Source organism: Saimiri boliviensis, chromosome 17 (genome assembly GCF_048565385.1).
Source record: "Saimiri boliviensis isolate mSaiBol1 chromosome 17, mSaiBol1.pri, whole genome shotgun sequence".
Lineage (NCBI taxonomy): Eukaryota > Metazoa > Chordata > Mammalia > Primates > Cebidae > Saimiri > Saimiri boliviensis.
This window is the reverse complement of record NC_133465.1, coordinates 20259526-20285301: the sequence shown is the minus strand read 5'-3', so window position 1 is coordinate 20285301 and position 25776 is coordinate 20259526. Positions and strand designations below refer to the sequence as shown.

At 52.9% G+C, this 25776-nt stretch overlaps 1 protein-coding gene across 6 annotated transcripts in view; it reads left to right on the top strand.

Moving 5' to 3' along the window:
* The window catches only part of RPH3AL (rabphilin 3A like (without C2 domains)), a 122783-nt gene that overhangs the window by 64793 nt on the left and 32214 nt on the right, over nucleotides 1-25776 (top strand). For all 6 annotated transcript variants that reach the window (XR_012514578.1, XR_012514577.1, XM_074388327.1 and 3 more), the window contains one exon: nucleotides 21125-21299. Coding sequence is in view for 4 of the 6 variants with exons in the window: in XM_074388327.1 (XP_074244428.1) it covers nucleotides 21125-21299 (175 nt within the window). In the remaining 2 variants the exon portion in view is untranslated. The remainder of the gene's footprint in view (nucleotides 1-21124; nucleotides 21300-25776) is intronic.

Here is a 25776-nt window from a genome sequence, read left to right as displayed (position 1 = left end):
AGACCACTTTACTGATAATGCAGTGAATCCGGGAGAAATGGAAAATGTAACAGGAGAATTGGTACCCAGAAAATGAGAGAGAATAGTGAAACTGTGAAAGAGCTGATACATGTGTTTTTTAAAAATTAACTAACTCAAAGATACGAGAGGCTGGGTATGGTGGCTCACACCTGTAATCCCAACACTTTGGGAAGCTGAGGCGGGAAGATCACTTGAGTCTGGGAGTTTGATACCAGCCAGCCTGGGAAACATGGTGAGGCTTTGTCTCTGCAAAATAAAAAATACAAAACTTAGCTGGGCACTGTGGTGCGTACTTGTAGTTCCTGCTACTTGGGAGGTTGAGGTGGCAGGATTGCTTTTGTCCGGGAGGTGGAGGTGGAGGTAAGCTGAAATCGTGTCACTGCACTCCAGCCTTTGTGAGCAAGCAAGGCTCACTGAGGTCTTTAGAGCAAGACCCTGTCTCTAAAATTAAACAAAATATCTAAGAAAAAGAAGAGAAACCAAGCTGAACAAACTAGACCTCTGGGAAAAGTACAAGCAAATTTGAAAAAGAACCCCGGAACCGTTCTCATTCCTAAAAATGAAAGATCTCACTAATGAATTTTAAAACTCAATTGAACTGTATTTTAGTCATTTCTTAGCGCGACGAACCTTGTCATTCCTCTTAACAGCCACAGATGTTTCCTTATCGTTTGCTTCTCATTGATTATTTTTTATTTTTGATTCCCGATCGGTGCTCCCAACTCTCTGGCCCCCAATTTCCTCTGTACCACTGTCATGGAGACGAGGTTCTGGAGACCATACAGAACCAGGACATTTTCCTGATGAGCTGCTTGCCTTTGTAAACTAGCTGCTTAGCTCAGTGCTCCGTTCCACCCCTCTTGACTCTCCGCTCCGTTCCCGCTGTGGACTGGCACACTCTAGTCCATTGCCTGGTTTTCTTGCTGGTGGATTAGTAAACTCTGACATGTGTTCAATATTTAAAGAAGCAAAAAAGGGAAGAAGCCTGGGTGTGGTGGCTCACACCTCTAATTCCAGCAATTCGGGAGGCTAAGGTGGGCAGATTGCTTGAGCCCAGGAGTTTGAGACCAGCCTGGGCAACATGGTAAAACCCTGTCCCTACAAAAAATACCAAAATTAGCCAGGTATAGTGGCACATGCCTGTAGTCCCAGCTAGTCAGGAGGCGGAGGGGGGAGGATTGCTTAAGCCCTGGAGGTCGAGACTGCAGTGAGCTGTAATTGCACCAGCACACTCCAGCCTGGGCAGTTTACAATTCTAAACTGTGCTCAAAACCAGTTCTGCACAGTGTCGGGGATCCTAATAAGGTTGCAGTGAGCCTCCAGAGGTCGGGTTGAGGAGTGTCCCCGCCGGGCCTGGGAACTTCCGCCTTCTCCACAGGGCCCAGTGCTGCTTGCTCCCCAGACTCGCCAGACTCCAGTCTTAACGTGGTTTTTTTTGGTGTTTGGTTTGGTTTGGTTTGGTTTTTGTGGGGATGACGTCTTGCTATATCATGGCTGGTCTCAAACTCCTGAGCTCAACCAGTCCTCCTGCCTCTGCTGCCCTAAGGGCTGGGACTACAGGCATGAGCCACCATGCCTGGCAGGATTGATCTTTAAATAATCTCCAACTCTCGTATCCTGGAGGTGACCAGCAGCCCGCTGGGGTCTTCCAACAAGGAGAATCCTCCTCAGTCTGGGCCTCATAGGCCTCTGGAAGATCAGGATCATCAGGGGCTCCCAGACTCCACAGCCAGCTCAGCCGCTGGTGGGAACTGGCCATGCTTGCCAAGCCCAAGCCCTTCATCCTCGTGGCACCTGCTCCCTGGGCAGGCGGCTTGTGCTCACTGCAAGCCGCCATCTGCTTCTCCTTGTGGTCTCTCGCCTGCTTCTGCTGTTACTTGCAGTTTGGATTTTCGCTGCAAACAGCTTTGCCAGAGGGCCCCCTCCGGAGGTCCGTGAGTGCATTCAGGAGTGGGTGGCTGGTGCTGGGGCGGGTGGCCGCCTGAGCACCTTTCCATCTGTGCCCAGCTCACTCTGGGCTGCTGTCCCAGCGTCCCTGGGGGACCCGGATGGTCACACTTCCTCAGTGTGTTGGTCACCTCCCACGCCTTCGTGGCTCTGCCAGAGATACCCGCTACCAGTGCAGCCTCCTGGCCTCCCACACCATGGGCAAGTGGTGGTGGCAGGCTCCTGGTGCCCACCCGCCCCCAAGGTAGTCCGCTGAGTAGGGACACCTGCACTGCCTTCCTGTAGATGGAGGGAGCCATCCCACCCAGCCCAGCCCCTTGCCTGGGGTGTCTACCTGAGCCACGTTTCTGCACTGGAGAGAGTTTGCCTCTGAGGCACCGATAGACCCAAGAGGCTGCTGACTGCCAGCACAGTGCTCCAGTCCATGAGTTAACTGCTCACACCCGGGCATGTCAAGGGAGTCCCACCGTTCACAGATGTGAACTGAGTGCCCATGAAGGGCCAGGCCATGCACATCTCACTTCATCCCCACAGGAGCCCACTGTCCTCTGTGGCAGATGGAGGAGCTGAAGCTTAGAGAGAGGAGGTCACTTGCCCAAAGACACCGGGTAGTAACTGTTGGAGCCAGGGCTGAAGCTAGCTGTGTCTTCCTCCAAAACACTGTCTGACAACTCTGTTCACTGAATCACTTATTCATCTAGTGTTCATTGAGAATTCGCCATGTGCCAGGCCCCGTCCAACACCCTTGGAAAACAGCAGTGAGGGGAATAGCCAAAGAGCTCTGCCTTTAGATTGCATTCTATCAGGGGCCAGGGCTGGGGGGTGGGGAGCAGACAGTGAAACGTAAACAAATAAGCAAACCAAATCATACGTGAGATGCCGAATCCAAACCAAATCATACGTGAGATGCTGAATCGGGAGAGGAATATGTAGGTCAGGCACAGTGGCTCACACCCAGCACTTTGGGAGGCCGAGCAGGAGGACTGCTTGAGGCCAGAAGTTTAAGACCAGCCTGGGCAACATGGCGATACCTTGTCTCTAAAAAATAAAAACTCCAGGCTTTGTGGCATGAACCTGTAGTCCCAGCTACTCAGGAGGCTGAGGCAGGAGGATTGCTCGAGCCCCGGAGTTTTAAGCTGTAGTGAGCTATGATCACACCACTTCACTTGAGCCTGGCAACAGAGCAAGACCCTATCTCTAAAAAGAAAGACAGAGTGAAAGAAAAAGTGGAAGTGCGTAAAGGAACGAGGAGTGCTGGGAATGCAGAGTGTGGGGAGGTTGCAGCACTACAGTAGACCAGCCACGTACCCATTAGGATGCCTGTTTCTTCAAAAGCAGAAGCAAGCGCCAGTGAGGATGTGGCGAGCTTAGGGCCTTGCGCACCGCTCTTGGGAAGGCGAAGCGGCCCAGCCACTGTGGAGAGCCGCGTGGCGGTTCCTCGAGAAATTGCAGTCACCACTGGGCCCAGCGATCCCGTTCCTCGGACGACGCGCAGGAGAGCTACAAGCAGGGACTGAAGTAGATGTTTGCGCCCCTGTGTTCACCGCCACATTGTTCACAGGAGGCCAGACACGGAAGCTACCCGAGTGTGTATCGTCAGATGAACGAAGAAACACAACGTGGTGTACGCATGATATGATTCCTGCCCTTCAGCCTCACAGAGGAAGGGAGCCCTAACGCTTGCCACGTCATAGGTGAACCTTGAGGACACAGGCGCAGAAGGACAAAGACCGCAGGCTTCTCTTTATAGGAGGGCCTGGGACAGTCACGTTTACAGCGACAGAAAGCCGAGTGGCGGCTCCGGGTCCAGCAGGCGAGGCGGGTGGGGGGAGCCTGGGACCGACAGAGCTGCTGTCTGGGACGAAAATGTCCAGAAGATGGACAGTGGTGATGGTTGCACAACCAGGTGAATTGACTAAAATGGCTAGAATGATACATTTTATGTTTTGTACATTTTACCACAGTTTAAAAAAGTAGGCTGGCCAAGGTGGCTTCTTTGAAAAGGTTCATTTTGGCAGACTTGAAGGAGCTGTGGTGGGGGCCAGTGGCTGTCCATCTGGAGGAAGAGTGTCCAGGGCAGGCAGGGGAGACACTCGTGCCCAGGGTGTTCACAGCGAAGCCAGGGGGCTGGTGGGGCTCCCCACTTAACGAATCCCTGAGCTCTGGTTCCCTGGAGGAAGGGGACAGATGGTCCTGGAAGGCTCCCTGTTGTGGAGAGTAGGGAGGTGGGTTGATGTGAGTGGTTCTCTGTGAAACACCCTGGCCCACCAGAAATGCGGCTCACAGCTCCTAGCATGTTGGCTCTGTGGACCCCTGGGGACCCTCACTTTCTCAGCCATAGCAAGTGAGCTCAGTGGGCAGAGGTGGGAGCCCTGCTGTCCACAGCCAGCCTGGACTGGGGGGCAGGATGCCAGTCCACTCTGTGGTCAGCTGCTGTGACACCATCCAGACATGGCAGCCACCCAGCCCACTCCCTTCTCCCTGCTGGTCCTCCTGCTTCCTGCTTTTCTCCAGTGTGATGCCCTCCTGTGCCTGCCTCGGGAAGCAGGTGAAAAGCTAAGGAGAAAGCATTTGAATTTGGTCTTCCTCTTGCATTCATTTGAATAAAAATTTGGATGAGCCAATTTTCCTGCCCGTTTTTTAGATGCCTAGTGACATTGGCTGGCACCGTGGTGCCCCTCCCCCAGCCAGCTGTCTCGCAGATGGAGACTGGGGAAGAGAGGGGGGCACCCTCCCTCAGGAAGTATTTAATAAGCTCCTAGGTGGTGCCCAGCCTGGAAAAACACACCCATCCCCTCTCCACAAGAAATAATTTAAGATGCGTGTTCTACTGAGGTGCCAGAAAATTCTTCTGATGAAAAACAGAAACAGAAGAGAACTGGCCCTTGCTGAGATCCTCCTCTGGGCGTGGTGTGAGCCATGGGGAGGTAGGCATTAATGTTCCCATTTTCCAGCTAAATGGAAGCCCCAGGCCCTTAAATGGCACATCCAGGACACAAAGAGCCAGGATTCGACCCTGGGCAGTCACAGACTTCCTTCCAGATCAGCCCTCCCCTGCCCTCTGACCCTTCCTGTTCCAAGCTGAGGCTGCAGGTTAGAGAAGGACAGGCGGGCAGAGGTGGGCTTTCATCCCTGTCGTCACCTCAGTTGCCAACGTGGTGACTCCCGACTGTTATATCTGGGGGGGGTTCCTGAGTCCCTGCTTCTTATCTCCTTTCCCTGGCTCTGTAAATTGTTACTTCCCAGACTGGGTTCATGCTCCCACAAAAAGCCCAGTCCACAGTCTGGCCCCACCTCTTTTCTAACAGTCTGCATCTCTGAACTTGGGTTTGGGTCCTGGGACCTGGTTGTTCTCTAACCCCTGGAACTTTGGGTCCCGGGACCTGGCTGTCACCTAACACCTGGAACTTTGCCACCCCACATGACTTGAGGGTCAGTGTCACAGCCATAGGCTGGCTCCTGTTGTGCCCTCTTCCCAAATTAAATCAGAGAAGTCCCGTCAGCAGGAGTCTCAGCTGGTTCATCACATTGCACCGGACACCTCGTAAGTTCTTTCTAAGTACCATCTTCATGACATTGGACCCAGAAACCCACTCCTAGGTGTGCTTCACAGACTGTGCTCCCTGGGAAACATGCCACAGAGGCTTATATGAGTGTTCTTGTAATAGCGAAAAAGCCCTGGAAATAACCTGTTATACCTGTCCCTTCCCAGTAGAAAGGATAGATATATTTTGGCCATGAAGTGACAGGCAACAGTGAAAAAAGTAACTGCAGCTAAGCTCACCAAAGGATACATCAAAAACAGTGCAGTTCAGGCCCATGTGGTTCACGAGTCAACTGTATTGATTTAGAAATGCATACATATGCAGTTTTATTAAACTAAAAAAGCAAGAGATTGCTTAATACTAAATGCCAGATGGTGGCTACCTCTGAGAAGGGAGGGTGGGTTTACAGGGGCCTCTCGGATCTGGTACCATTTTGTTTCTGATGAGCTCACAGGTATTTAATCGAATATGATTCTTTGAGAAGTCTGCATGAGATACACTTCATAGGTTTGCTAGCTTTCACAGGCATGCACCCAAAAGATGAGAGGAGAGCATGAAAATCAGGCAAAGAATAAGCAGCTTGAATCAGTGATACAGAGAGAGACCTGTGAGATCTGCCAGAATGCAGGGAAAAAAACCAAGGAGCTAAACGTGGTCAGGGAGACGGTGATGACTGGAAGGCAGAGACGCAACGGAGCTTCAGAATTAGAGGTTTTCCCTGAGAGGGAATGGGACCTGTCAGAAATGAAACACTAATCAGATACGTAATTGAAAAAAGTGCCCCCACCCTGTGCTGCACCAGCCTGGAGCCCTGCTGATGAGGGGTCAGCCCAGAAAGGGCTTTGCTTTGGCTTGGGAGCATGTTTCCGAGACTGTGTTTAAACACAGGCATATTTGTTGTCCTGGGAATTGAATCAAAATCATGAAGCTCCTCTGAAAAGACCTGGCTCGGTCTAATTGGCCTGTCCAATTTTCTGCTTCCAGCCCCAATTCATTTCCTGCGTGCAGCCACTCCATCTGGGAACAGAGCAAGGCTTCGTAGCCAAACACTGCTGAAGCAGGACTTCCCTGTCTCAGACGGTGTCGCAGCAGGCTAAATTCCGGGGCTCGAAAGGATTGCATGCTGCAGGCCAGTGAAAGTGAGGGGCATGTGCCAAGCGTCGATAACACATCATTAAGAACAGCAGGCGAAAGTGTCGTTAGCCTCCTTAGATTTGCTGAACCCGCAATAGCATCTGGACAAAGGGAGAGGATGACGTGCAGGGCCAGAGAGAAGGCAGGGGCCCCTGTTCTCAGCAGCTTGCAGGGACCTTTCCTCATCACAGGTAACGTGAGAGACAATGCCAGGGCCACGGGCGACCATGGGGCACAGACCCTGAGGCTAGCCTACTAAGCCAGGCGAGGCCAGAGGTGAAGCCAGGCGGCCTGTCCCAGGGGGTCTCTGTGATCCAGGGCATGCAGCCCTGTAGCCATTGGGAGCCCACATTGGGCGGTGCCTCCCTCTGCAGCTGGCAAGCACTCCTCGCTGATAATTGTGTAGAAGCCTTACAGGAGGGAGCCCCTCACCAGGGGTTAATGGAAGCTAAAGCGTTTCCTCTAGTTCTGAAGTGATCTAGCTGAGGTGTTTAAGTTATCTGTCAAGAAAACAGATAGCACCCTAAGAATACTGTTTCTCACTACAGTTTTTCTTTTCTACTGTGCTGACAATTGCCTGCCATCCAGACTGACCTGGTTGCTCAAAAACCCACTTGAAGTGAAGAAGAAACTCACCCAGGCTCTGGAGAAAGCTGTACTTTCCTGGCCTGAGCGGGGAGCTTTGCTGCCCATGGGTATTTGGAAGAAAGGGCAGGTGTGTGCTTTGTCTTTACTGGGATGTGATTTCCAGCCTGTCTCCTGGTGAGGGTGGGGCCTCCAACTGGGTATAGGGGAGCCCACCGGCCACCTGCAGTATGGGGAGGCAGTGGACTTCCCAGGCAGGATGAATCTGTGTGCTCCTACCAGGGTTGAGGGGAGCCAGGGATGATGGAGGCTTTCTCCCTGGCTCACCAACATGCTCGCAGGTGCACGCACACACACATAGATGCACATGCACATGCACACACACGCTCGCAGATGCACATACACACATGCACACGCACATGCACACACATGCTCGCAGATGCACATGCTCGCATGTGCACGCACACATACACATGCACACACATGTTCACAGATTTATGCACACACACATTTGCAGATGCACGCACACACATTTGCAGATGCATGTACACACACTTGCAGATGCACACACCACACACATGCTTGCAGGTGCGCACATGCACACACATGCTCACAGGTGCACACATGCACAAGCACACGCTCACAGATGCACATATACACTCGCAGGTGCACACACGCACACACATGCTCACAGGTGCACACACGCACATGCACACACAAATGCTCACAGAAGCACACAAAGATACACATCCACACATGCTCACTGGTGCACACACATGCACACACATGCTCACAGATACACGTACACACTCGCAGGTGCATACACATGCACATGCTCGCAGATGCACGTACACACTTGCAGGTGCACACACACGCACACGTGCTCGCAGATGCACATACACGCACATGCACACACAAATGCTCACAGAAACACAAAGATGCACATCCACACACAAGTGCACACACATGCACACGCGCGCACACATGCTCACAGATGCACACACACACATGCACACATGCTCGCAGGTGCACACACAGGCACATGCACACAAATGCAGAAGCACACACACAGGTGCACACATGCACACACACATGCTCGCAGGTGCTAACAGGTGCACGCACAGACGCACATGCACACACACATGCTCGCAGATGCACACATGCTTGCAGGTGTACACACACGCTTGCAGATGCACACGCACATGCTTGCAGGTGCACGCACACACACACCTGCAGATTCACACACGCTTGCAGGTGCATGCACACACACGCTCACAGATGCACACATGCTTGCAGGTGCACGCACACAACACATGCATGCACATGCACACACATCACAAATGACATCTTTTAAAATTGCAAATAATGAATACTCCTGGGAGGGGTCTCATTTAGCTTCGAGCTAACACCTTAATTAGGAGTGAGTTAGCACTTTAGAAGGGATTGGACCAGATGCCACCCTACGGGTGAGGAGGGAGCAGGAGGATGAGGCTGCCCACAGCTCTGCCCTGCTGCCCTGGCACAGCTCAGACCTTCCTGTGGGCTTAGATCGCCTGCTTGCGCTTTGCCATCACACTGAACACCTGCAGCGAGCAGAGGCTCACCCTGAGGGGTGGAAGTCAGTGGAATACTCCAAAACAGAAGAGCAATGAAGGCAGGGTATGAACTCTCATGGGGGAGAGAAGGCAGCCACGGCCACCATCTGCACAGCACTGGATGTGTTTCCTCACTGTGGATCAGTGTCACGGCCACCGTCTGCACCAACACTGGATGTGTTTCCTCACTGTGGATCAATGGCCACCATCTACACCAACACTGGATGTGTTTCCTCAATGTGGATCAGTGTCATCGCCAACCGTCTGCACAGCACTGGATGTGTTTCCTCGCTGTGGATCAGTGCCACGGCCACCGTCTGCACAGCACTGGATGTGTTTCCTCGCTGTGGATCAGTGCCATGGCCACCGTCTGCACCAACACTGGATGTGTTTCCTTGCTGTGGATTAGTGCCACGACCACCGTCTGCACAGCACTGGATGTGTTTCCTCGCTGTGGATCAGTGCCACAGCCATCGTCTACACCAACACTGGATGTGTTTCCTTAGCTCACTCTTAGCACTGGGTACACGAGATGCTGAATAAATGTGATTTGGATGAATTGTTACCTACTGACTCTCTCTTCAGATGTTTGTGTCACTTTCCAGAGGTAGGAGAAGGAAATAATGAGAAAAGGCTTACCCTAGACTTAATTCCTCCCGAAAGGGAAAGGACAACAACAAGGAGAAATTATAAACAGAGCACAAGAGAGGGAAGAGAGAAGGAAGAGGGAAGGAGGGAATAAAAGAAAAAACAGCAGATCAGGTATTTCAGGATGACAAACCTTTTTTCTCGTTTTAATTCTGCTGGTTGTCTTAGGTGGGTATGTGTATGCATGTATCTAACTTTGGAATGTTCACAGCTGTGCTTGTCTAATCACTTACATTACAATAGAAAAATATCTCTTGGCCAGGCGCCTGTAATCACCTTGGTTAGGGTCCAAGGCTCTTGGAGAGTCCAGTTTGTCGCATGTGGCCAAAATCATGGCTTTGAAACTTGATCAGAGGTTACTGCCTGGCCGTCTTGGAAACCAGCGTTGCATCCACGAACGGCATGATATCCCGGCCCTTGTTCCCTCTCAACCCAGCTCCGCCTGCTCCTCTGCGGTGAAACTCTGCTTCCCTTTGAAAAACTGTGAAGGTGCCCACCTCCAAAAATCTGACTCCTGGTGGTTAGGTGGGCGCAGTGACGTGCCAGAAGGAACTTGGCCTTCTTCAGGGACAGAAACGTCAGTGTCTTCCCAACTCATGCTGATGTCTCAAAGTAACCATAACTTTCCAAAGTCTCTTCCTAGCCTGTTCCGTGGCAGAAAGTTTCACTTACTCTGTTCCTTTCCTGAGCTCCCAGCTTTTCTCCCATAAGCCACATCCAGATTCAGCATCCCAGCCACAGACTGTGCCAGCTCTCCACCCGTCAACCTGCCATGCAGACCGAGGATTTAATAATATCAACATTCAATTACCAATCTGTTACATTTTAATGTCAATCAGAGTAACACATGGATATGGTTTTAAAAAATCAAATTGTTCGGAAGAGCTAGCATTGGGAACAGCGGTCGTCCAGGGGGCTCCGTGCCAGCACGTCACCCGCTGTGGCTTGTTCCTCCATGTGCTGGCTCCTGCCAGGCCTTTCTTGATTTACCAGCTTGGGAGACTCTACTGACTCCCAGACTTGCAGGGCGAGGAGCTGGCGAGTTTGGACAACTCTGCTTCCCCTCTCTCCTCTGGTGTTGGATCATCTTGTTATGACTTTTAGCTCTTGATTAAGTTTGTGGCTTTGTATAATATTCTTCTCTTTCTTATTCCATCAGCTTTGGTACCCTTGACTCCCTCTGTGTGAGCCGTGGGTATGGAGGCCTCCCCTTCGCTCTCCTCCGCCTACGTTCCTCCTTGTCTAGATGGAATCTGTACTTGTAGATTGCCAGAATTTACATTTAGATTCTGTTCTTTAGCTATAATTAATTCTTCCATGCTTTGTGATTTGTGCCCAGGTCTTACTTCATGCAGGTGACAGAGGGATGACATGAAGAGGCTAATGCCACTGAAAGAATTTCTTGCTCACAGTTCCTGAGAGGAGGGGACCACCATGTCAGGCAGGGCCACCTGGGGAGGCACCAGAGCCAGTCAGGGCAGAGGAGAGGGGAAGGCACGTCCACAGTCTTTACTGGGGCGTCTGCAGGGAAGCAAGGTGGGGCGGGGTACACATCTTCAGGCTGGCCGGTTGGAATAACCCCGCAGGCTTTGTGCTGTGGGGGCTGTCCCTAGCTGTCTGGTCCCTGGCTCTGCATTGATGGAGGGCAGGGGAAATACTAGCTTGGTGTGTGGGAGTTAGAGAAAGAGATGGCTCGGGGTATGTACTTAGGATTTGTTTCATGGTTTGTCACAAGTTTTGCATGCCCACAAAAGCTGGGTCACAGGAAGATGTAAACAACTTTGGCCATGAGTTTGGCCCTGTGATTAATGGATGCTAAACAAATGAAGAATCTAAGAAAACACAGAACACTTAGTTTCTAGGCTATTTCTAAGAGCTAAAAATCAGTAAATAACATTTACTATAACAAAAGTATACCTGATTTTGAAAGAAGGTTAAGAGGACAGGCTGGCCTGCCTGGGTTCAGATTTTTCCTCTCTGTTCAGGTTACTTGTTCTCTCTGCCTTATCTGTAAAATAGAGATGATAACAGTTCCTATCTCATAGAACTTTTGTGAGAGTTAAATAAGTAATTAGAGATAACATTCTTAGAATGGTGCCTGGTACACAGGAAGTGCTCAATAATTATCAGCGCTTTACTTTTGTCTTTTCATAGAGATGGGGTCTCATTATCTTGACCATGCTGGTCTTGAATTTCTGGCCTCAAGTGATCCTCCCAAAGTGTTACGATTATGAGCCTGAGTCACTGCACCTGGCTGGGATTTACATTGTAAAAATTATTTTGTAAACAGCAAACATCTTAGGCTCAAATGCACGTGAGGATCACATTTTATAATGACCTTGACCCGAGACCACCCAAGGAGAATGTTTCTGCTGTTCTGAGCACATTTTCCTTTTTTCCTCTGAATTTCTTCAGCCTGTCACATTTTAATCTGCCTAGTCTCTGGACCATCATGTTCTGGTGTCACTTTTTCCCTGGAGTTTTTATTGACTGTGTTTCTTATTGCCAACAGAGTAATGAAACTATGCACTCTCTTTTATGCAGCTCTTTTATTTTACCATCCGTCACGTGCAGCCATCTCTTCCCTGTGAGATCCCCTTTTATGGCTCCAGCCCAGAGTAGCTCCGGAATGCTGCCTTCCTGGAACTGCCCTTCGGCTCCACCTTTTGAGTTGGAGACACTGTTTCCAGGATCCTGTGTTTTTCTGGAACTTCTCCTTAAGTACTTCTTAGAAAGGGTGGGTGCAAGGGAAACTCAGCGTCCTTGTGGGTTTAAAAGGGTCTGTATTCTGCCCTCCCATTGGGTTGGTAGTTTGGCTGACAGGATTCTAGATCCCACGTCTTGGCAGCCACTGTTACCAGTGATAGGGCTAATGCCATTCTGACTCTGGTTTCCTTATAGGTGACCTCTTTTTTCCATGTTAGTCAACTTGAGCTACCGTAACAATGGACCATAGATAGGGTAGTGTAAACAACGGGAATTTGTTTGTGGAGACTGGGACTTCCAAAGTCAAGTGATTGGCTGGTCCAAATCCCTGGTGAGGGCGCTCTTCCTGGCTTGCAGCTGGCTGTTCTTGCTGTGCCCTCACAGGGCCGAGAGAGAGAAGAAGCAAGTTCTCTTGGTGTCTCTCTCTTTACAAGGGCCCCACCCTCGTGACCTCATCTAACTCTAATTCCCTTCCCAAGGCCCATCACCCTCACCACCACATGAAGGGTCAGAGCTTTAACATGTAGATCTGGGGGAAACAGTTCAATTCCCAGTACCCTCCAAGAGCCTGCGCTTCTCCTAAGTAACCTGAGTTACCTGCGCCTTGCAGTTGGGATGTGTGTTCAGTGGCCTCTTTGTCGGGCGTCTGCCATGTGCTGGCACCTGCTGGGCGCTCTGCCTGGCTCCTGCTATCATGGGGCTTTCCATCCAGCAGGAAACAGACACAGAAACAGGTGCTCATAACCCAGGGCGTGTGCACTGCAGTGGGGACATGCACGCTGCTGTCTGTGGAAGCTTCTGGATAAAAGTGATTTCCCAAAGGCCGGATAGGAGCTAGTCCAGGGAAGGGAGAAGGAACAACATCTTCCAAGGGAGAGCTTAGTGTGGTCAGGGAGCGAGAGCTGCTGTGGCTGGTGATGGGGGCAGAGGAGGCAAGAGGTGAGGCTGAGAGGGAGGCTGGATCCTGGGGTGCTATTGGCCTCTGTGGAGTTTAACTTGCCTGTCAGGGTTCCTGGGAGGCCAGCATTGTCAGTGTGTGTCAGGTAATGGGTAGGGAGGGTCCTGCCACTCTTCGGCTGGAGAGGGTTGGCCCTTGAAGAGCCCTTTAAAGTATCCGCGGTATAAATGAGAAGACCACCCTGTCACAGGCTGTTTCCCGCAGTTTTTCAAGACTGGTTCAGTCTGGAGCTTGTTAGGCAGACAGAACACAGTCTCCTTGAAGGCACAGTCTCACCTCTGTCCCTGGAGACAGGCCTTTGCTTCGCCTTCTTTGTTTGTTCATGTAGCCAGTCAGTAGCACAACAGGCTCCTTGCAGGGTCCCGGGAATCCAGAGATGGCTCAGGCACAGCCCTGACGTGGAAGAGCTCACAGCCCTACTCAGGAAGGTGGGTGAGTCTGAGCTCACAGCTCCTGCTCAGGAAGGTGGGAGTCTGAGCTCCAGCCCAGGTGTGGCATGCTGTGCGAGCGGGACCACGTGGCGTCCGGGAACACAGCGGAGGGGCCCCATTCGCATTAAGGGGCATGCACTGAAGGATCCAGGGGAGGCGTGGCTGCCTGTTCGAGGTGCTGATGAAAGGCACTCCGGGGAAGGAACAGCAGTGCATAGGCCACAGACTGTCACCTGCTCTGACCTGTGGGGCTGGGGCAGACAGGTTGGACGCCTGGGCCAGTGAAGAGGCTTGCTTGAGCTCATGCCAGGTGCACTCTCGGGGTGGCATGGGAGAGGGTGTAACATGAGGAAGGGGTGGAGCAAGGGACAGAGAAGGGTCTTCAGGCTCCCCCTGCACTGCCCCCTCCAGTGGCAGATCCCTGAGACTTCCCCTCTTTCCAGCACCAGCCCGGCAATTACCACCTTCTCCAGCCACAGCCACTTAGGAAATGCCAGTGATTAGCAATTGTTATCATGGTCATTAAAATTTCCTGGGAACAGCTTGGTGAATATCCATCAGTGTCTGCAGTCAGATTGGCCGTGAGCTGAAACCGTAATACAAACCTTGAAGCAGAGCACAAGGCAGGGAGGGCAGCGGCACCAGGAGCGTTTGCTACACCAGGAGTGTTTGCTGCTGCCGGACACCCAGGCAACTGCCATGGCGGCTGTGGGCCTTTTCTCATTAAATGGGATTTTCAAGGCTGGCTGCTTTGCTGGCCTTATCACAGCAAACCACACGTGGGGAGCCGAGTAGGGTTTTGCAGAATTGCTCAGCTTCTCCAGAAAGTAGATGATTTTCATTCTGTGGGATGGTCTGGGGTGAGGTGGGGTTAATTCCCACCAGGGCTTTGCCTGCCACAGTTTCTGGAGAGGGGTAGATGTGGACCTCAGGTGGCGGGTGATGGGCCCAGATGCACTGAGCGGAAGGCACGTGATGAAGACTACTGTTGTGTGTTTTGCAGCATGGGGGCAGGCAGCGAGGAGAGAGGTCTGTGGTGTGCATGCTTTGGCATGGCGGTGGGGATTGCAGCTCAGAGCTCAGCCCAGCGGGGGTCCTTTGCACCTCACCTCCCCAGACCTGCTCTCCCATGTGGAAGGCATTTTCCAAAATACCAACAGTGTGTTTTATGCACATCTGGTGGGTGCACCTCCCATACCAGGTGACATACCTCTGTGCTCTGGTCCCCCCAGTGCTGGGACTCAGGACCTGCTGCTGCTCATGAGGGTCCAGATCACTGGGCATGCTGGGCGGTCAGGGTGAGTCCTCAGACCCTCCACCTGGACCACAGTGACAGCAGGAGGGAATCAGAGCAGAGGCCCCATCATGGTGGACTCACAGCGAGTGACTGATCCGCCAGTTGCTGGTGGCCCAGCCCACGGATCCCAGGGAGCAACATGGCCTGGCAGGCCAGTGGGGCCATTGCCCCTGCTGAGTGTAAATGTTGGGGTGAACTGTATGAAGTTGATGGTTTTTTTATATAGTTCAAAATGGTTGACTTAGCTGGGCATGGTGGCGTGTTCCTGTGATCCTAGCTGCTCAGGAGGCTGAGGGAGGAGGACTGCTTGAGCCCAGGCTGCAGTGAGCCATGATCGTGCCACTGCACTCTGGGCAGCAGAGTAAGACCCTGTCTCAAAAATAAAAGATTGACCAGCCCCAAATGGCTGAGTACTGATGGCAATTTACCCTGATGCTTTGGATCCTGTGCACTTTGTCTGTCTTCCAAAATAACTCCACTGAGCATTGATTTTTGAGTGGGGTGGGGATGGGAGATGGCTTGTTGCAGCAGAGGCAAGGCTGAGGCCTGGGCTGGGGCTGTGGTCTGCCAGGGGAGGCAGGGCGGCTAGGGAGGAGAGGCTGGGGAGCACCCGGGCAGTCGGGGAGGCTCACTGGGCTTTCCTCTCCACCAGCACACCCAGCCAGGCCCTTCCTCTCTGTCCGTCTTTCCATCTGAAATAGGAGGTCCATTTGATCAATTATAGGAACTTGGGTGACACCCCCAGGCCTCTTTCCCAGGAAGGTGGCAGACTGTAGGTTGAGGCACATTGCAGCAAACGACTCACAGCTGCCAACACAGTCATTCAGCTGGCGTTTACTGAACACCTACGATGAGTCAGGTGTGTGCTGGAAGCATGAAGACACCGTGGTGAGCAAGACAGCTGTGACACGTCCTCCTGCTTGGTGGAGCCTGTGGGGGGACAGTGAAAACAGAAGGACCAGCCAAAGGCTGGAATCACCCCGAGTACCTGCCAACTGATGACAAAGTGGGACCTGTCCATACAGTGGGACATTTCTCAGCCTCCGAGAAGAAGGACATTCTGACACGCGCTGCCGTATGCATGAACCCTGGAGAAGTGATGCCGGCTGAAATTCAGCAGCCGTGAGAGGACAGATACCATGTGACTCCCCTTCTAGGACGTACATAGAGAGTCATATTCCCAGGGACAGACAGTGGGCTGGCGGGGGGTGGGGCGGGGGAGTGGTAGGGGAACAGAGAGCTTTTGCTTAGTGGTTATAGTTTCAGTTTTGCAAGATGAGGAGTTCTGGAGATTGGTTGTGCTTAGGGTGATACATTTTATGTTATTGAATATTTTAACACAATGAAAAAATGTTTTGATTTTTTTAAAAAAAAGGACCATGCATACCTGTGGTCCAGTGCTGCAAAGGAGAATCCAGAAAGAAGGCTGTGAGATGCGGGCTCACCTGCATGGACGAGGCGCTCGGCCCCGCAGTGTGCGGGAATGCAGCCATGTGGGGGCTTCTTAGTCTCTTCCTTGAAGCCTCACAGCAGAGAAGGCTTGGCCACATTGTCTAGTCACCCTGAGCATCAGCCTGTCCACTCCCCTGTTTAGGGCCTCGGCTGGCTGGGTGTGAGGTGGGGGAGATCTCTTAACCCTAAAGGCGTGACCCAGGGATGGCAAGAAGCTCCATTGTTCCCGTGCGCACCTTGTGCTGGTGGCCTCATGCCCAGACAGATGCCTCTCCCCAAGCCCATGATGGTTCCGTGGGATCCGCCCTGATCAGCATCCAGCGAGGAGACCCTGGATTCCACCAGGGAGCTAAGGAGACCTGGTCCCCACCCCGAAAATACTTAATGTAGCATCCTGGGAGCATGCTTTTCCTCCTGGAGGGCGGCCTGACTCTAGATATCATCATCTGAACATACACAGTTCTTGACCTGTAATTTCACCCTGTGGAATATAGGCTGAGTGTCGTTCATCAGAAAACCCAGAAGCTGAAATGCTCCAAAATCCGAAACTTTTTAAGTGCGTGATGCTTCAAGAAATGGTCATTGGAGCATTTCAGATTTTGGATTTTCAGATTTGGGATGCTAAACTTGCATTAAGTATAATGCAAATATGATGAAATTCGAAAAAGTTCAAAATCTGAAACACTTCTCTCCCCAGCATTTTGGAAAAGAGCACTCAACCCGTGTTTCTTAAGGCAGTGACTGAAACCGGTCCGATGTGGAGTATACAGGGCGGTGGAGTGTACAGGGCGGTGGCGGCAGTGCTGCTTGTGAGGACAGAGGTCAGAGACAGCTTAGACGTCCGTAATAAATGCAAACTGCGGAGCAATTAAACAGTGATGATGGAGACAGTTACGAATACGAGTGCCCGCTGTGACACGTGGTGGGGTGTGTGTCGGGGGAACAGGCTGCATCTACGTTAGCCAAGTTTTGAAAAAAAAAACAACAAAAAGCAAATAGTGCGCATGCCTAGGAAAAGGTGAAAGAAAGTCCATGCAGCCATGCTCAGTGGGGCTGGCTCTGTGCAGTAACGTTATAAGTGGCCTAGTTTCATTTTACTCTTTTGTTATTGTGCTAATTTTGTATGCTAGATAGGTATTTTTTCAGGAAAAAAACAGGGGAGGCCAGGCGTGGTGGCTCATGTTTGTAATCCCAGCATATTGAGAGGCTGAAGTGGGCAGATTGCTTGTGCCCAGGAATTTGAGACCAGCCTGAGCAACAGGGTGAAACTCCATCTCTACAAAAATTAGAAAAATACAAAAATACAGTGCACACCACCTATAGACCCAGCTACTCAGGAGGCTGAGGTGGGAGGATCACTTGAGCCTGGGGAGGTGAAGGCTGCAGTGAGCCAGTTGCGCCCCTGCATTCCAGCCTGGGTGACAGAGCAAGACCCTGTCTCAAAAAAAAAAAAAAAAAAAAAAGCAAAAAGAGAAAGCTTCCATGCGAGTTGGGGAAGACAGTGTGGTGTGCGTTTCGAAGCCTGCACAGGTCCCGCCATTCACAGATGACTCTTCAGGGCTTGGCCCCAGGCCCAGTCCACGGCAGGGGACAGGGAGGTAGCGTGCTCAGAGCCTTTGCTCGTCAGTGGGAGGCATGGCCAGCCCCACCCCATGGCCCCCGTGGCCTTGCCGGGGCCTCGTGGACTTGGGCACCTACTCTAATGAGCCTCGCAGCAGCTCTCCAGAGAGAGGGTGGCTGTGGTGGCTCCTGTTTGGGCTCTGAGAGCCCCACCCCCGACGTCTGACCCACTCAGGGTTTATTCACCACTCAACCGCTTTATTAGTGAGCAGCCACCTCACATCTGCAAACTGCTGGGTGGGACTCGGGCCTTCCGAGTGGAGTAGAGGCCAACAGAATATGTGCTGGCTTTGGGCAAACTGCTGAACTTGTTGGAGCCTCAGTTTCCCCACCTGAAAAGCAGAGATAATCACCAAGCTTCCTCAAATATCTCTGGGGATGGGGGAGGAGACTGGTTACTTTTGTGCTGCGGATTTTTAGACTGTGTGCCTGCATTATCCATTCACATAAATATGTGTGGTAGGAAGGCTCCGAAGGGATCAGAAAAGGTTTTCCAAAGTGGGTGCCATGACGCCTCCATCCCACCAAACAGGTTCCAGGCCCTCCACTCAGGGTGGCTGGCAGGGGAAGGGAGGGATCCACACGGTCCCACGCCTGGGGCTCTGCAGCGTGAGGCGGTACCTCGAGCCTACTTGGAGAGGCAAATACACATCACTCCACGAGTGGACAGTAAGTGCTAGCCGGATAAGTGCTGAGTCTACACAGACCCATCCTAAGGTCGAGTTTCTCTAGGAGAGCCAGCCGGGCAGATTTCGAGTAGAGAGCACTGTGTGTTCTTTTGCCTGTTGGATAACCCTGTGCATGTTAGCATAGTAAAGGCTCTGACAAGTCCTGCAGTGATGGAGCTTGGTTTAACCTGATGCTTTTCAAGTGTGTGTGATTAGAAACCTTTTTTTTTTTTTTTTTTTTTTTTTGACCTGGCTCTTGTTAATATCCCACAGTATTTATGTGGTGCAGAGGAAGTTTTAGGAGTGGGAAGCAATGTCTCAGAATCAGCAGATTCTGGTTTTCTGATTTTAAATTCTTCAAGTAGGGAATTGGTCCACTGGTGGTAAAGCTGTTTGTGTTTCAGGTGGGAGGAAGAGGGTGGTGGGGGTACCCATGGGCCTCTCCTCTGTGGAGAGGTTGCTCTGTGCCTGGCGCTGGGCCCTGGGGCTTCAGCTTCATTCAAGTCCGCGCTGTGAAATGAGTGCAGATCCTGTGTTTGCCCACTCGCAAAGAGAACTGACGGCCAGGGAGCTCGGTGTGGCCAAGTCACACAGGTGCTGGGTGCTGGACCCAGGGTTGAAATTCAGGACATCTGCTCAGAACCTTGGCCTGCACTGCTCTGAAAAGGGTGAAGTCAGTTGAGGTTTCTTGCAAAAATGTTCCTTTACACACTCCCACCACTCCCGGCTAGATGCCCCGAATTTACTTCCTTCATCAGAAAAGAGATTATACAGCATGTGGTGTTTTCTGAAGGAGGCATTAAAAATTTAGGGACCTTAACTCAGCTGCTGCTCTGAATTCTAATCGGCAGCTCTCCTGGGAAGCGGGTGCTTTCTGTTCCTGCTGGAGAGACTGTCTCACAAGAAGCCCTGAGAGAAGAGCAGGCACCTGATGTGATACGGCCCAGCCCGGCTCTCCCTCCTGCCTCTATGGCCCTGTCCTGGAGCCTCGAAGGGGAGGAGCAGGGGCAAGAAGGAGGCAGGCAGATGGCATCTTGTGAACACCTTCTGGGTGCCGTTTGCTCTGATGAGCACTTTTTAACTTTCTTAGCAGCTATCACATTTAACCAATATAGTCAGTGAAGAAACTCAGGCTTAGAGAGGTTAAGTAACTCATTGAAAGCCACACAGCCAGTATGTGGCAGCTGCTATTGATTCAACCTTGCTTCCAGGGACAATAGGAGTAGGGAGCCTGGGTGTCCAAGCTGGGGGTGACAGAGGAACAGAAGGACCCGTCAGAGCCCAAGGGGCTGTGCATCCCAGACCCAGAGCACCTCCCACCCTGTGAATTCAGGGTCAGCATCCCCAGCTTCCTGGGGCTCTGCCAGCTTTCGTGGATGTCTGTCTTGCCAGCTTTAGGGTGACTCCTCCCTTCCCCAGGTCAGTGATAAAGGGGTGCTTTGCATCTGCATGGGCCCTGGCAGGCACCCTCGGACCCACCTGGCTCTCAGAGGCCCTGTGGGACTACGTGGAGTCAGGAGGGGCTCCTGGGAGGCTCAGAGCCTGAGGAAGGCAGAACCCAGGCAGGAAAGAGGTAGAAAGCTGGTGACTGTGCCCTGGGGGCAGCCAGAACAAGTCTGGAGCTTTGTGACCACTTCTGAGCCCCTCTCCTGAGGGGTAGTGACAAACATTGGTGAGAGGGGGTGGCTTGATGAGAGGAAGCTTGGAACAGCTGAGGGACCAGGGGTGTTGTCCTTGAGAACTGGGGGTCTGGGTGTGGCACTGAGGAGAGCTCGGGGGCTGGGGAGGTGTCTGCAGGTACTCGTGGCTGGGAGGGTCCGTCCCATGCAGCCCTCTGCCTTGGCCAGCGAGAGAAGGTGCCGGGGAGGTCAGCTGGTGGGCAGGAAGTGCCGGTCCCTGGCAGATCCAGTGGAAACTGGGCAGTGCCTGGTGGCCTGCGGGCTTCCCGTCACTAGATGTTTTCCAGCAGAGACTGGGAAGGACTGGGGATAGGCAGGGGTCTGAATAGGCAATCTCTGGGATCCTGAGTGGTGGAGGATAGAGACGATAATGGCAGACCATTTTCATAAACATTTCTCACATGCCAGGCCCCTATTGAGGTCCCCACTCTGTGAGAGAGAAACAAGAGGACGTGGGCTTGTCTTTAAAGTAGGTGTGGCACCAGGCACGGTGACCCTAGCTGCTGAGGAGGCTGAGGCAGGAGGACTGCTTGGGCCCAGAGGCTGCAGTGAGTGATGATTGCACCACTGCACTCCAGCCTGGGCAACAGAGCAAGGCCTCAACTGTAAAACAAGGGAGAGAAAGAAAGTTTGGAGAGTTCATGGAACTTAGCTCCAAGTTGTCCTGAGTCCTGGGAAGGTAAGTGACTGCCCAGCCCATAAGCCAGCGAGGGCAGAGCCAGAGTTTCCACTCCCACACTGCTCCTGGCTCTCTGCGTACCTCCCGTCCTCTGGGCACGGAGCAGGAGGGGAGGCCCCTCTGCATCCTGTGCTCCAGGCAGCTCTCTCCTCCGTCCAGGTCTGGAAGAGGTCGGGGGCCTGGTTCTACAAAGGGCTCCCCAAGTATATCTTGCCCTTGAAGACCCCTGGCCGAGCTGATGATCCCCACCTCCGGCCTTTGCCCGTGGAGCCAGCCGAGCGAGAGACTAGAAGTTCCAAGAGCAGCCGCGTCTACACCTGGGCCCGAGGAAGAGGTAAGTCCCCTCCGCCGCTCTCCCAGGTAGCCTCTGAAGTTGGGATTGTCAGCCATCCTGGCAGTTTGCAGGCATGAGGCCAGTCCCCCCATGCCCTCCGTCCTCGAGGCTCATTCTGGTGATGCGCCCCTCCCTGAGCCCTCAGCTCTATACCTGCTCCTGAGCAGTGGGGACTTACAGCAAGGGATGGTTGACTCTGTGCAGAAGGGTGGTGGGGGTTCCCTGGGGGTAGTTTCACATGCAAGTACTGATTCAGGGGCAAGGAGGCCATGAGCAGCACTGCGTCTGCACAGAAACGTGGTGTGTATTAAACCTGCATCTTTCCTGGGCTGGCCCGCACCGTCTCTTCCTGGCACTGTGTCTCAGTCGGGGGGACTCCTGGCTTCCCTGGTCCTGATGAGTAAGGGGGCTTTGGGCCCAGTGCCTGGGCGTTCTGGTGGCCATGCTACGGTGTGTGTGTCCCAGGCGGCCGCCCCGGTGGGAAATGGTGGCAGAACCTGGTTGTGGACCGCTCTCCGCAGCTTTCATGAGGCTTTGATGTTCGTGGTTTTATTTCAAAGTTCCCGGTCTCACAGCAGGCTCAGAAGGTGGACAGGGCAGTTATTTAATGACTGCACTTGACAGATGGGTGACCCCGCAGCTCAGAGGACAGGAGAGGCTCCCTCGGCAGGAGTGTGGCCTAGCTGGGATCCAGGGGCAGGCTGTTACCCGAGCGCTTTATCTTCTGCACCCGGCTCCTTCGTAGCATCCTCTCCTCGCTGGCCCTGCGTGTGCTGTGTACACCTCTGTGCATGTGGTTCATCCCCTGACGGTGCTGCCACAGACAGACATGGGATGCGATGTGGTGGAGAGCAGGCAGGCAGAGTCCCTGCGGGAGGAGGGCGTGCAGGCCTGGCTGGGACACTGGCCTGAGGAGCACCACGGCTGCCCGGCCTGGAAGGGATGGCTGCAGATGGGCTGGAGAAGTGGCAGTCCTCTGCCTAGTCCCTCTGCCACTCTCGGAGCTCAGGCTTTCTCCTGCTGACCCTATCGAGATTCGTCCATATTCCTCGGAATGTGAGAGCACAAGCTAGTGGACACTTACGGGTTTGAAATGCTGCTGGGAGCCAGTTCAGCAGGAGAGGCTGAAGGCCCCTGGCGGCAGCTGTGGCCTAAGCCCCACTTCAAGAGCTGACACTGTGTGGTCTGCTCCAAGTCACAGTACACACACACACACACACACACACACTCACACACTCTTGCACACAGCCTCATGCACCCACACGTGCACACATACACACATGCACACTTGCTCACATGCACACACACATGCTCTCACACTCACATGCACACATTCACACTTGCATGTACACATGTGCACACAATAGCTCATATGCTCATCTTCACACACACTCGCACTCATGGGCACATACACTTGCCACAGGCACACACACCCCCATGCACATGCACACACCCTGGGGAGGAGCGGAGCTGCCATCACCTCCTCAGCCATGCAGACTTGACCGTTTAATTACTTAAAAGATGGCCTTTTAATTACCTGGGCAGTGTAATTAAAAGGGCAGTGGCCCCACACTCTTGCAACAGACATTGTTTATTAACTGCATGGAGGCCAGCCCAGACAATGCGGAGGCTGCCTTGTGTGAACTTGTTCTCCCTCCAAGGTTCTGACTGCAAACCACCTCACCAGGTGCCTCTGTGCCAGGCGGCATGCCAGGCACATCACAGCCCCGTGGTCATCCAGGTGACCCAGCTTGTGTGATGTGTAACAGCCCATGGGCAGCAGGGCAGTCAGGGCTGGTGGCCAGGCTGCTAATGGTGACTCAGGAGGTATCTGCAGTCACTCTTGAGAGGGATGCGCCAGAGTGTGTGGGTGCAGCAGGTGCGGGCCAGATTAAACTTGGGGAATCCCACTATCATGGGCAAAGGGGGTGTGGCCTGGGAGGCAGAGGGAAGCAGAGAGGTTCTGTCCCCAAGAAGTCAAAGTGCCAGGTTTGCAGGGTGACTGTGGAGGGCCATACATAGGTTAGGGTTTCTGGCCTACTTCTGGCCTATTCCTGGGTGGCTGTGTTGTGCTCTCTGATCAGCATGTACCAAAGCCAAGATGTGGGCTTTCTGACTGTGTGTGGTCCCTTGGCCATCCGAGACCTGGCTGTGTACTCCCAGGGGTACATAGGGTGGCTGCGAGGTTCCTGTGGGAGGCCAGACGACCCTGGCCACCTGGAACTGTCTTTACAGCAGAGGTCCTGAGCCTGCGGGCAGGGGCAGAGGCTTTCCCAGGGACCAGAGGTCCTGAGCCTGGGGCAGGGACAGACGCCTTGCAGAGAACCAGAGGTCCTGAGCCTGGGGGTGGGGGCAGAGGCCTTCCCTGGGACCAGAGGTCCTGAGCTTTAGGGTTGGGGGCAGAGGCCTTCCCTGGGACCAGAGGTCCTGAGCTTTAGGGGTGGGGGCAGAGGCCTTCCCTGGGACCAGAGGTCCTGAGCTTTAGGGGTGGGGGCAGAGGCCTTCCCTGGGACCAGAGGTCCTATGCCTGGGGGGCAAGGGCAGAGGCCTTCCCGGGGAGCAGCCCCTGCCAGCCCTTCTGTGGCTTTGTAGGAACCCACAGGACCTCATCATGAAGTCCATGGCTGCCTTTAGGGAGGGCTCGGCCTTGCTTGCCTCTAGGAAGCCCCCTAAGCTGCCTCAGTGCCCATTCCTGCTCAGGCTGGTCTGTCAGCTGTCAGGCTTCTGCGGAAGATGACCCTTAGTAGGCAGTCCCGGAAGGCTGGCACAGGGATATCCCTGGGCCTGTCCCATCCACTGCTGACCAGGGACCCCTGAGGATGTTTTTCTAGCTCTGAGACTGGCATCCCTACCCCCACCCCCAGCCCCACCATCCGGGGCACCCTGGTCCCAGGCAGCTAGCTGGGCTCAGGACAGCGCTCGACATCAGAGCCTGTCTGACAGGCACAGCCCTTAGCACCAGACTCAACCCCAGCTATGCACAAGTGGAAACAGAGAGTGACCACCACTGAGGCATGGTCCCCCGGGCACACAGGAAGCTCCAGATGGGCAGGGCCACATCTGTCCTGAACAGGCTGATTCCTCAGCACGTGGCAGGGGACAAGCATGGGATAGACGCTTCTTACATGAATGAATGAACTGCCCACTCACTCCTTAATACCTGAAAGGCCTATGGAGAGGTTTTCATTAAGACTGGCAGGCTCCTCTGGACTGGAGGTCTGCTGGACAGCCCCAGGAGATACTCAGAGGCTGTGAAAGCCACCTGCTCTCCCCAGATGATGCTCTTCCTCCTGGGCCCCTGCCTCCAACATTCCCCTCCCGCCCCTGTTCCTCTCACCAGCTTGGAGCCAAACACAGCACAAGCTCCCTTGTTCCCTCAGCCTCTCTCTAAGCCTCTTTGCCACCTCCATTCCTTTCTCTCTCTCTCTCTCTCTCTCTCTCTCTCTCTCTCTCCCCCCCTCCCTCCTTCCTCCACCCCACATCCCTTAGGCTCATGCACCTGCAGCTCCCAACTTCTCCCCTGTCCCAGCCCACCCCATTTTCTTTCTCATGCCCAATTGGAAGAGGAAGGGTAATCAATAGATACTACAAGTCATGAACTTTTCAATCCACAGAACAATCAAGTGAAAGGGGTTGATGTTTCTGAGTAGGTTCCTTTTTCTTCCTCCTTTAATTTGTTTTTGTTAATATTTTCTGTCTTTTTTTTTTTTTTAAAGACAGTCTTGCTCTGCCACCCAGGCTGAAGTACAGTGGTGTGATATTGGCTCACTGCAACCTCCGCCTGTTGGGTTCAAGCAATTCTTATGTCTTAGCCTCCTGAGTAGCTGGGATTACAGAGGTGCACCATCACGCCTGGCTAAGTTTTGTAATTTTAGTAGAGATGGGGGTTCACCATGTTGGCCAGGCTGATCTCAAACCCCTTGGCTTTAAACAATTCACCTGCCTTGGCCTCCCAAAGCCCTGGGATTACCAGCGTGAGCCACCGTGCCTGGCCTTTCTTTGTTAATTTTTAATTACATAAGAATTACCTGTAATCCCAGCACTTTGGGAGGCCAAGGCGGGCAGATCACCAGGTTAAGAGATCAAGACCATCCTGGCCAACATGGTGAAACACCGTCTCTACTAAAAATACAAAAAAATTAGCTGGGCGTGGTGACATGCGCCTGTGGTCCCAGCTACTCGGAGTCTGAGGTGGAAGAATTGCTTGAACCCAGGAGGCAGAGATTGCAGTGAGCCAAGGTCGCACCACTGCACTCCAGCCTGGCAGCTGGTGATGGAGTGAGACTCTGTCTCAAAAAAAAAAAAAAAAAAAAAAAAAAAAAGGAATTAATGATCTATTTTAGCAAGTTAATTCAAAGGTGTATGAAGAAGAAAAACCTCTTCTACTTCCCTCATCTCCAACCCTTTCTCTGTGTCCCTGCAGACATACACTTGATAAACAGGTGGGGCTTTTGTTTTAGCAACAAAAATAGGCTCT